The sequence below is a fragment of the Diaphorina citri genome, unplaced genomic scaffold (genome assembly GCF_000475195.1).
Source record: "Diaphorina citri unplaced genomic scaffold, Diaci psyllid genome assembly version 1.1 scaffold1946, whole genome shotgun sequence".
In the NCBI taxonomy this organism is placed as follows: Eukaryota; Metazoa; Arthropoda; class Insecta; order Hemiptera; family Psyllidae; genus Diaphorina; species Diaphorina citri.
The window spans coordinates 5,637-17,166 of NW_007379372.1; the positions used below are offsets into that span (position 1 = coordinate 5,637).

At 41.0% G+C, this 11,530-nt stretch overlaps 1 protein-coding gene across 1 annotated transcript; it reads left to right on the forward strand.

Annotated features, from left to right (window-relative positions):
* Positions 1-1,100: 1,100 nt before the first annotated feature.
* On the forward strand, positions 1,101-10,408 carry LOC113470935. The gene is made up of 9 exons (XM_026829740.1): positions 1,101-3,360; positions 3,766-4,021; positions 4,438-4,650; positions 5,589-5,884; positions 6,042-6,220; positions 6,713-6,978; positions 7,520-8,164; positions 8,710-8,850; positions 10,177-10,408. The coding sequence occupies exons 1-9, from the start codon at positions 1,300-1,302 to the stop codon at positions 10,374-10,376; spliced, it is 4,257 nt and encodes a 1,418-aa protein (XP_026685541.1). The 5' UTR covers positions 1,101-1,299; the 3' UTR covers positions 10,377-10,408.
* The last annotated feature ends 1,122 nt before the right edge of the window (positions 10,409-11,530 follow it).

The following is an 11,530-nucleotide window of genomic DNA, read 5'->3' on the forward strand; positions in this document are numbered from 1 at the left end:
ATCAAATCAGCAAAAGCTTTCAATTTAATTCTTCATTCAATACAAATTTTCTGATGGTATCCAGTCTGTCTGTGTCCCTAAATTAAAGTGATGTTTTTATTTATTTTATTAGGGTGATTGAACGAGAGTGTATTGTACCTTATATGAAGAACTCTGGAGGATTTCTTGCTTAAAATGTAAGTCAATAACTTGTAAAATGTAGTACCTAACTATTTAGATTTTCAAAACAGAGGATTGCTAGAGTTTTTTCTTCACAAATGACCTTTTCTTCACAATGAAAAAAATTAATGTCGCTGCTGGGAACCGAACCGCAGTGCATATTCCCCCGGTTATACAATACCATAAATCCCAAGTTTTTAACGGTCTTAACGAAACAAAAATACGTCATCGTCAGGGAAAATCAACATTAGGTAGAGTTGGAGACTGCTAAGCACATTGCATAATTAAATTAATTACCAGGCTTTCATGAGAAAGCCAGCCGTTCCGAGAACGAACCTTATCTGTTTAGGATAAAATCTGTCCCGGGTGGAAACCAAGCCCATTGGCAATGCTTTTTCATGGGAAAGTTACAAGACAAGTATTGTCAATAACATGTACGATAGCGTACGTTCGGTTGAATAACCTTCCATTTTTATGTCTTCATTTTGAATCATAGCTATCAAGAGGTCCAAACTTTCATTTCGATGATTTTCAGTTTGCTCCTGGTCAATTTTCGTCGTGGTCTTGATGTTATCCGATAGGTTTTGTTGTTATCCGATATCTCGTAGTCTATCCCGAGCCGCACACTTTACAAGGCGGTTTCTTGGTTGGTGGAAAGAAAGCCAGCCGTTCCGAGAACGAACCTTATCTGTTTAGGATAAAATCTGTCCCGGGTGGAAACCAAGCCTATTGGCAATGCTTTTTCATGGGAAAGTTACAAGACAAGTATTGTCAATAACATGTACGATAGCGTACGTTCGGTTGAATAACCTTCCTTTTTTACTTTTTATGTCTTCATTTTGAATCATAGCTATCAAGAGGTCCAAACTTTCATTTCGATGATTTTCAGTTTGCTCCTGGTCAATTTTCGTACATGCCCAAAAAGGTAGTTTTGGAATTCACCAAGCGCCAAGTTTGTATTCAAATCTGACCCAAAGCGAGCCCATTTGGGAATCTCTAACAGGTCCATTATCAACAAAGTCGACCTTGCAAGGGCCTTTCCAATATGGCGAGAACCTTGTGGACTTGGCACAAGTGAAGCCAACCTTCAGCACTTATATCACTTATGTAAATGAAACGCCATCAGATTTCCTCAACCAAATGCTGATGGGGAAAGGATTTCCTAATTTTAATAATAGTCAGTTAGCTGTCAGTCCTACCATAATACAGAATGGACCAGTTGGAAATCTTGGACCTACAGTTGTGTCAAGTACTCGGACTCCTGAAGTTCACTTTCAAAGACAGCAGTACCAAATACAAAATATTCCTCAAAGACAACATTCGCAGAACCATCTTCAGACCCAAAATGGACCTCAAAGTCATGTATTTTTCAAAGAGTTTGACAGGTTACCAACTAATGCGTTCCAAGGTAGTAGAGCTACAGTGGATATTATCAAATCTATTTCACCAGATTTGTCATTTCAACAGAATGTTCACGATGTGCCATTTGTATCAGGTGATAACAAATATCAAGGTGCGGGGGACAAGTTTCAGAACCAATTTGTGAACGGCTCATTCTACAACAGCAGACAACCTCAAGATGGTCCATTCAAGATGTCAAGCTATCAAACAGCACCGTTCAACCCACAAAAGAGCGTACACTCTGCACAAAGTTTTCAAGAAGTAAAATGGGAGCCACAAAATTTCCGTACAAACTGGCAGGTTGGAAATATAAAACAAGCCGTTACCGTGCCAGTACCACAATTTGCTAAAGAAATCAATAATTTACCACAGATGTCGGAAAATTTCATGGTATTGGTCCCACCCAGAACTAACACTACTAGAAATATCCTCCTACAGAATAGAACTCAATTTGGGGACACAAGAATAGCATTTCAAGATAGAGAGATAAAAACGAACAGAAGAAAAAGAGCCCTGAGAAGAATTTTAATAATTAAAGAGGGAAATAAAAATCATGCCATTTTGTACCCGATGGAAAAAATCAAGAAAATTAAAATCCCCTACCACTTGAAATTGAAGAAAGTCAAACCATCAAAGGGACGAAAAAATTTTCCATACTCCTATGAAAAACTTGCAACTGACAAACCGGAGCCATATACTTACAAGATCAAACCAAAACCTTATGAAACTGTTGATCCTGAGGCTGACGATAACCCTGGCAATAATTACTCTGATGAAGATGATAATGGAAGTGGTCAAGACGAGAAAGAAGAAAACAACTCAAAGGGAGAAGAAAATACCAAACATGAACACAGTAGAGAAGATGAAGAGACAAGTAGTAAGCCGGAACAAAATGAAGAGAACGTAAAAGATGAAACGCAAGAAGTTCCGAGTCAAACAAGAGATAAAAACGAAAATATAGACACAGAAGATGATGAAGAAGATACTGAAAATGAAGAGAAGGATGACAATACTGACAACGAAGATGAAAATGATTCCGAGGATCACGAAAAGGACGAGATAGAAAACACACCAGAACATGTAGACTCATCTGATGAGGAAAATGATGACGAAGGAAAAGATGAAGAAGTTCGACAAAAGAAGAAGCCAAAGAAAAGGCCATTGAAGAAAGCTAATTTCAAGCACAAGTATAAGAAACCAAAATATGTTAAAAGTAACTACAAAGCCCCTCAATCCTGGAATATGCGAACTCCTTTCATTCACTATCAGCCTGAGCCGACAAAAAAGGAGAAACATTCAAACACCAAACCATTTGAGCCTTCCTATGACGAAACTCCAAAACATTCTCCATATAAAACGACCTACGAACCAATGCAGTACGAACAAGAAGAGTTCAAACCGTTCCAGAAAGATCATAAAAACTTTCTCGAAGGGTTCGAAAACATATTCGACAGCAACTTTGTGAGTCTATTCAACAAAGACAGCGATGAAAGCAAACAAGGGCAACAAGGCAAATCCGTCGATTCTTCTGACAGTCATCCAGCTGGTAGTTTAGAGGTGAACTCGTACAGAAGCGCAGAAGACGTCAGTCACATTTTGGGTGATACTTTCCTCAAAGCGTATGACAACACTGGGCATAAGAAAATACCTGAACAATCTAATGAAGGCTATGACAAGGATCACAAGAATAATAATCGGGAGGAGCAAGATGGTGATATGACGTTTGACTTTATCATTATTGGTGCTGGTTCTGCAGGATGTGTTCTCGCCAATAGATTATCTGAGATTAAGAAATGGAAGGTAAATATTTAATTTATATTTTTATTTAAATTTTGTTCTAGACAGACAACTACCTTAGAATAATATGCATGAGAAGGCATTAGATGATTTGATACTTTTTTCTAAAAATTAATCAGTGTCATTACTCGCTAAGTCACTAACTGACAGTTAAGTTTCAAGTATCGTTTCGAACTGAAAACTTTGAAAAGACTCCATAGTGTTAAGTGTACAAGTTTCAAGTTCTTCTGGTCCTATATGCCACTTTCAGCTCTTTGGTCAGCCACTTACTATCAGGTACACCTGATCAGGTCCGCCTGTCATAGCAGTGAGTGGCTGGTCTTTCTCGATTAGTATTCCTATGTATGCTCGTAACTAAACTACCAAAAGACGTCCTTAATCTATGTACACTGTCGATATTTTCCTTAGGTCCTTCTCCTAGAGGCTGGTATAGAAGAACCATTCTTTGCTGACGTTCCCGGGTTGGCACCCTTAATATCCCGCTCCAACATTGACTGGAACTACATGACCATGCCTGATCCGCATGCTTGCAAAGCGCGCCCTAATGGTCGGTGTTACTGGGCGAGGGGCAAAGTGATGGGCGGCTCAAGTACCATCAACTACATGATCTATGCGAGGGGCAATGCTGAGGATTATGATGAGTGGGAGGCCATGGGAAATGAAGGTAAGTGGATTGATAGATAACAAGTTGGCGAAACCGGAATTTTGCCATTAAAGTTGGGTGGAATTTTGTCATTATAGCCTTTAAAAAATCCAAATTGCAAGGAATATTGTAGCGTTCGGGGCACTATCAAACCTCTTGAAAAAAAAAGGAAATATGGACTTTTAAGGCATTGCATTGATCTTATTGGGGGAAATATCCTAGAATTGATCAGTTAAAAATCACAAACAAGTAGAATTCCCAAATTCGCCCCTTTCAGGTTGGGGTTATGACGAAGTGTTGGAATACTTCAAGAAGTCTGAGGACAACGGAAAAGGAAATATGGACTTTTAAGGCATTGATCTTATTGGGGGAAATATCCTAGAATTGATCATTTAAAAACCACAAACAAGTAGAATTCCCAAATTCGCCCCTTTCAGGTTGGGGTTATGACGAAGTGTTGGAATACTTCAAGAAGTCTGAGGACAACGAGGACAAAGAGATCTACCACAAGAATCCCGAGTACCACGGCAAGGGAGGATACCAGACGGTGGAATGGCTGCCGTACGCTGACAAGAATCTGCCAGTCCTCATCAAAGCTTGGAAAGAGAAAGGATATCCGGAAAGAGATCTGAACGCTGAAAACCAGGTTGGTGGATTTATGTACTTTTTCTCCAAAATGGGGACGGAATTCAGTTGTTGTTGTTGTTGTTGTTGTTGTTGTTTCAGCTGCAGCCGAATGGTGATGGCAGAATAAAGAATACAGATGTAAGAGTAAATGACTTGACCTTTGTTCAATTAAAATCACTTTCTTTGGACCATTCTTATGCTCAGATAGAGGAAACAAGACTCTTGTAGCGGGGCTTGGAAAGAGAAAGGATATCCGGAAAGAGATCTGAACGCTGAAAACCAGGTTGGTGGATTTATGTACTTTTCTCCAAAATGGTGACGGAATCCAGTTGTTGTTGTTGTTGTTATTTCAGCTGTAGCCGAATGGTGATGGAAGAATAAAGAATACAGTTGTAAAAGTAAATGACTTGACCTTTGTTCAATTAAAATCACTTTCTTTGGACCATTCTTATGCTCAGATAGAGGAAACAAGACTCTTGTAGCGGGGCGAACTTTTTCTTAACTATATTCGTCCCGAAAGAGGAAAAGACAGGACTTTGTGTGTCTACACAACTACACGTAGTGGACCGGCCGTCGATCGATGTCAAATGAACCGTTTACAATATATTATGTAGATTCACCTCGTCAGGGGGGCACGGTTGGTCCAGTGGTAACGCGCTTGCTTGCCATGCAGAAGGTCCTGGGTTCGAATACCACCATCGACAAAAATTTGTACTCGTTTTTCGATTGCAAATATTTCAACGGGTTACTTTCTGGTGTTCTCGTGTTGACCCAGCACCTAAATGGGAAGTATTGTGTCTCTTCTCGCCCATCTGATGAGAGGCATACTACGGGATGGACATGCTACGACACAGGCCACATGCGTCTAATGTAGCAGTTGTTCCATTGCTACGAAAAAAAAACGGCGGTGGAACACTCATCTTTTAAAAACCCAAATCTTTAAATCTTTAAAGATGTGGAGATAGCACTAACGGCGCCTTCATTCGGCCCATCCGGAAAAAGCGAAAGAACCTCACCATCCTTACCGAAGCTCACGTGACTCGGATCATCTTCGACAAAACGCCGAACAAACACAAGAAACTGGTCGCCAAGAGTGTCGAGTTTTTCTACAAGAAGAAGTTGCGTCGTGCGAGAGCCAAGAAGGAGGTGATATCGAGTGCCGGAGCCATCAATTCGCCAAAGATTCTGATGTTGAGTGGGATCGGACCTAAGGATCACCTGACGAGTTTGAATATTAAAACTCTTGTGGATTTGAAAGTAAGTTTCTGCGGGATCTTTTGCAACTCAAGATTTTGCCAACTTCTGTCCATAAGCCGCAAGGCATTCGTTCGAGATCGTTCACTCTTGCCGGACCTTTTACAATTCGTCGGTATCACAATTATGAGTAAGAGAACTGGTTTCTTTTCATTCCCAGGTGGGTCACAACTTGCAAGACCATCTCACTTCGGACGGCATAGTCATCGCTTTCCCCAAGACGGCCACGGACAGGATGTACAAGAAAAAGGTTTCGGACGCTTTCGAGTACAAGGAGAGCCGATGTGGCCCTCTGGCTTCTACGGGGCCTTTGCAGTGTGGGGTGTTTGCCAAAACCAAGTGAGTAGGCTGATTAAGGTGTGTCCAAACATGGTCCACCGACCGGTCGACTATGTATGAGCACACCTTTACATTTATAAACAGAATATTATGATCAACAAAATTGTGGAATTTTATTCCAATAATGTAGCTGTTATGGGGGAGTTCATTTTGAAGAGGTTTGACAGAGGGAACTGTAACTGCTAAGGTCTTATCGTCCCGAAAGCGAAGAGAGAAGGAAGATCGAAAAGGAGAAAGCCCAGCCGTTCGTCAGCCTCTTTACTAATCCCTCTACCTTAAATATTTCGTCAGTCCCTTTACTAATGCCTCTAATACCTTAAATATCTCGTCAGCCCTTTTACTAATCCCAGAGTGATCTTCCAGATTAGCCGACTCTCTGGACGTCCCGGACATTCAGTTCCACCTTAAATATTTCGTCAGTCCCTTTACTAATGCCTCTAATACCTTAAATATCTCGTCAGCCCTTTTACTAATCCCAGAGTAATCTTCCAGATTAGCCGACTCTCTGGACGTCCCGGACATTCAGTTCCATCACGATCCGATGTCGGTGAGAGACTGGATCACCAATCCGGTCAACGCAAGCTCCACCAACATGTCCCCCTTCGCCTACTACGATGGCATAACGGTGCGGCCCATTCTGCTCAAGCCCAAGAGTCGCGGCTATATACAACTGAACGCGACAGACCCCTTGTGGGGGCCGCCACTGATCTTTCCGAAGTTCTTCACGAAGAAACCCGATCTCGACGTGTTTGTAGCAGGTGAGTTCGCCACTGATGTTTAGAAAGCTGAGGGTGGATTTCACCAATATTTATTCAGTCCCTAGAAGGCCTGTTAAGCTAACAGCCTGTTAAGTTCCATATGATTTGTATATACGTATAGACTTAACAGGGCTGTTAAATAACGATTGGCGGGGAAAAGAAGGTTGCTGAAACCCGCAGTGAGGCTATTTGGTAGGACTTCTATGGGAAAATATTTAGTACTTCAAACGGACGACACTATAGAAAGACTTCCATTTGGTGGCAATCCCAAGGAACTGAAGGCTATTTAGCAGGAATTCGAAGGGCCGAAGTTAAAAGTTATAAGTAATACCCGAAGTAACAAGTTAACACTCTTGCCATTTTCAAAGAATTTATAAGTACTCGTATGTCGTATCCCGGCCACTCATACTCAGATCGTCTGAGCGTGTATAACAGATATTACATATGTAACTTACGTGCGTACTGGTTTCGTCTCAAGATTAAGATGCCTTTTTAAAATGGAACTTCCATATTGAATACGTGAAAAAACGCGCCCTATCAGCCCTCAATATGTTGAAAATGGTGTGTAATAAAAAGTGGGGCCTTGGGCGTGCAACGCTCATGAGGTTCTACTGTGCATATATAATACCTATCTTTGATTACGGGTGCATGGTATACGGTAGTGCGAGGAAAAGTTTGTTAGACAAACTAAACCCAGCCCATCACGCGGGCATTCGCATTGTTACCGGTGCACTTCGCACTAGTCCGATACCTAGCCTGTATGTCGAATCCTGTATTCCGCCACTGTCCATTAGACGTAAGAAACTCATGATGAATTATGTTGCCAAAATTGCAGCCTCCCCCCTTAATCCTGTATTCAAATTGATGTTCGATAACAACCTGCTTCCCGACAACTTTGGTTCTAAACCTATTCCCCTCACTGTCCGGTACAAATCTGTTAATGAATTCCATACTGCCCTTGATCAGCACATTATCGCACCTTTCTCTCCTTGTATCCCACCCTGGTCTTCCGAAACTCCCAAAATTGACATCCATCTATCTAAATACAAGAAAAGTGATACTCCCCCTAGCATATACCGTTCCCATTATAGTGATCTTATTCATTCCAAGTACCTTAATTACACCCTCTGCTTCACCGATGGCTCGAAAACACCATCCGCCACTAGTTGTGCGTTCAGTATCGACGGTACCGTCTCCTCCGTCTCTTTGAGCAAAATAAATTCTATCTTTTCAGCAGAACTCCTCGCGCTCTATCTATGTTTAAAAGAGATATCCGAATTCCATTCTTTCTCTCGTATCGCAATCATAAGTGACTCCCTTAGTGTCTTATCTGCCTTAGGCAACATTTGTTTTTCTCACCCCTTCATCTCCAAAATATACCAACTTTGGAAACTAATAGTCACTCGTGGTACCGACGTCGTATTTTTGTGGTGTCCCTCCCATTGTGGGATAGACGGGAATGAAGCAGTCGATTCAGCTGCGAATCATCATACACATCCCCGGCACGTCAATCTTTGCTCCACAGATGACCTAAAACCTTGGATTAAAGCTATTGTTAAAAAAGACATTGTTGATATGTGGAACTCTATTCCTCCTAGCAACAAGCTAAAAAGAATAAAACCGACAGTAGACTCATGGACATCCAGCTTCAGAAACAATAGGTACGAAGAAGTGGTTCTCACCAGACTTCGTATCGGTCACACTAGAGTGACCCATAATCACCTCTTCAAGAAATTACCCCCTCCTATCTGTCAATGTGGCTCTGTTTTAACCGAGTTCGTAGTCTAAACAAAGTATTCTACAAGTTCGGGACCTGGGACTACTGGGCCTGTATTGCTATGCAGTTCACAGGCACCATTCAGCATCCCGTAGGTGAGTTATAATTTATAAAGCTCACTCATTACATTGAAATGGGGGTCTTTTCTGACGAAATTCCCGTGTGCGAAGTCCAGGATGCAGGACTATTACACCCCAAGATGTGTACCTACAATAAGACCTTGATTAGACTGGGGGATAAAGGGACTTTTCATTCCTAACTCAGCAGGATTAACAAAGGATAGGTATTCTATTTTCCTCGGATTTACACCAATAAATAATTGTTTGCTAATAATTTCCAAATTTGGTTAAATTCTAAATAGATTTGCCCTCTCTTTGTAAGTATTTGTAAAGATGTTCAGAAATATGGGACACACATACATGGACATAATATTGTTCACATGGTACTACTGCAAACATCACATCATTAAACTTAGTACCATTGCTGGAAACTTCTTGGCTACATCATTAGGACTATTAGGATTTCTGAAGATGATTTCACGTTCTTGTTTATTTGTTAATCATCACCATTCGTAATCAGGCAGCCACTAATCATCGTGGTTAACGCCAGGATTAAGCGGTGATGTTTAACAATTTGTACTCTTCTGAAATACAATTATGAAAATGCAATGCTCAATCATAGGTCCAGAATTTAAATCGGAAAGGAAACACATATGTCCCAGTGCACTTTTGTTTGAGACAAAATTATGTAGGAGAAGCAGGTCCACATTACCTTGGAAATTTTCAAGTCATGACGTCATTGTTCACATGGTACTACTGCAATCATCACATCATTAAACTTAGTACCATTGCTGGAAACTTCTTGGCTACATCATTAGGACTATTAGGATTTGTGTTAGATGATTTCACGTTCTTGTTTATTTGTTAATCATCACCATTCGTAATCAGACAGCCACTAATCATCGTGGTTAACGCCAGGATTAAGCGGTGATGTTTAACAATTTGTACTCTTCTGAAATACAATAAAATTATGAAAATGCAATGCTCACTCATGGGTCCAGAATTTAAATCGGAAACACATGTCCCAGTGCACTTTTGTTTGAGACAAAATTATGTAGGAGAAACAGGTCCACATTACCTTGAAAATTTTCAAGTCATGACGTAATATTAAAGAAGAAGACCCTTTTAAAACATTACATAACTTTTATGTTAATTACTGTGACGTCCAAAAATTCAAATGTCCAGTGCAAAGTTGTTAATTTGCTTTCTGGAGTGCAGCCCAGGTTGAAATTTCACTGGAAACATCCAAATCAAATAGAACTAAAGGCAGATTATAAGCCCAGAAATGACGCTGGTAGTAAAAAGGAATTCAAAATGTTTCTCTTCAAATCCCTTTATATTCGATTCTGCTCTCGATTTCAGGCACTTGTAAGATGGGTCCTAAAGACGACCCAGGTTCCGTCGTGGACGCAAGACTCCGCGTTCACGGCGTTCAGAATCTCAGAGTGGTCGACGCATCCATCATGCCCAAAATCGTACGCGGCAATACCAACGCTCCGACCATCATGATTGCGGAAAAGGCCGCGGATATGATCAAGGAAGACTGGATCTTGGATAGATAGTGACGAATAGGGGTAGGAAATATTCTCGAGAAGAGACGCGATTTCCACCGCTCCGCACCTGCCTCGGTGGTCAAGACGCTTGTCTGGTAAAAAGAAGGAAGCGGGTTCGATCCCAGCTGAGGGATGGAATTTTATCCTAATTTATTTGATAATTGGACCCCATAATAATGAAGCTCTAAGGGTAAGGTTTAGGTGGTAGAGAACGCCTCCGGTGATGACCTCACCAAGTGGTTACCTTCCACTCAAGAGGTATGGGGTACTGACGATACTGTGGTGTGTCCATGTGATTTTAACCCAATAATGTGATTTTAGCCCAATTTCCACCATCTGTTCAGGTCACGCTCCAGTCACAGAATGATCCACCGGTTATTAAAGACTTTACAGGCCTCTAATCCTCAATCAAACAACAGATTAACAGATTTAATAATTTTTAAATTAGGAATATCTGTGAATCTCCAGCAAGACAAACAAGGTTAACCTGTTCTATGACTGATGAATTAATGAATTTAGACACAGAAGAACTGTAAACTGAGAACCCGTCTAGTGTGTCTTGTACATAAGACATGTGTACATTCGTACATAAGACATATATATACATTATTAGGTACTACATAAGAGATTGTACGGGTATGTCTATACTGTGGATGGCTAATATACACACCGGATTGTCCATGTGTTGCAACACTTCTGCGTTGACCAATGAGGACTGAGCACGCGTCTTTCTGCACGTAGAAAAGATCTTTAGTCAGTAAAGACTAAAGACCTTAGCAGTTATACGGTTCAGTTAAACCCCTTAAAGAAGCTCTTTATAGTCTTGTCTTGTTGTAAAGTTTCTCTGGTTTTTAGACCCTCAGCCAGCCTACTTGGCTTGGTTGGTAGCGCGTCTGCCTTGTAAGCGTTAGGTCACAGGTTCGATTTTATCCCGAACGGATAATGTTCGTTCTCGGAACGGCTGGCTTTCTCCTATCCTGTCTTTCTTCTCTCTTCGATTTCGGGACGATTAGACCTTAGCAGGTACAGTTCTCTCTATCAAACCTCTTAAGATCGGCCATCAGAGGGGCTTTTCAGCCCTATCCGGAAAGAACCTGGGAGTTCCCTCTCTCATTAGAAAATATTTTTGCTAGTTTAATGTTGCTGAAATCATTCAGCGTATT

Excerpts from the sequence above, each read along its gene's own strand:
- LOC113470935 (XM_026829740.1), top strand. The coding sequence starts at position 1,300 with ATGCTGATGGGGAAAGGATTTCCTAATTTTAATAATAGTCAGTTAGCT. Across the intron at positions 8,165-8,709 it reads TTGTGCGTTCAGTATCGACG|AAATTACCCCCTCCTATCTG; the intron begins GTACCGTCTCCT and ends CACCTCTTCAAG. Across the intron at positions 8,851-10,176 it reads CACCATTCAGCATCCCGTAG|GCACTTGTAAGATGGGTCCT; the intron begins GTGAGTTATAAT and ends TCTCGATTTCAG.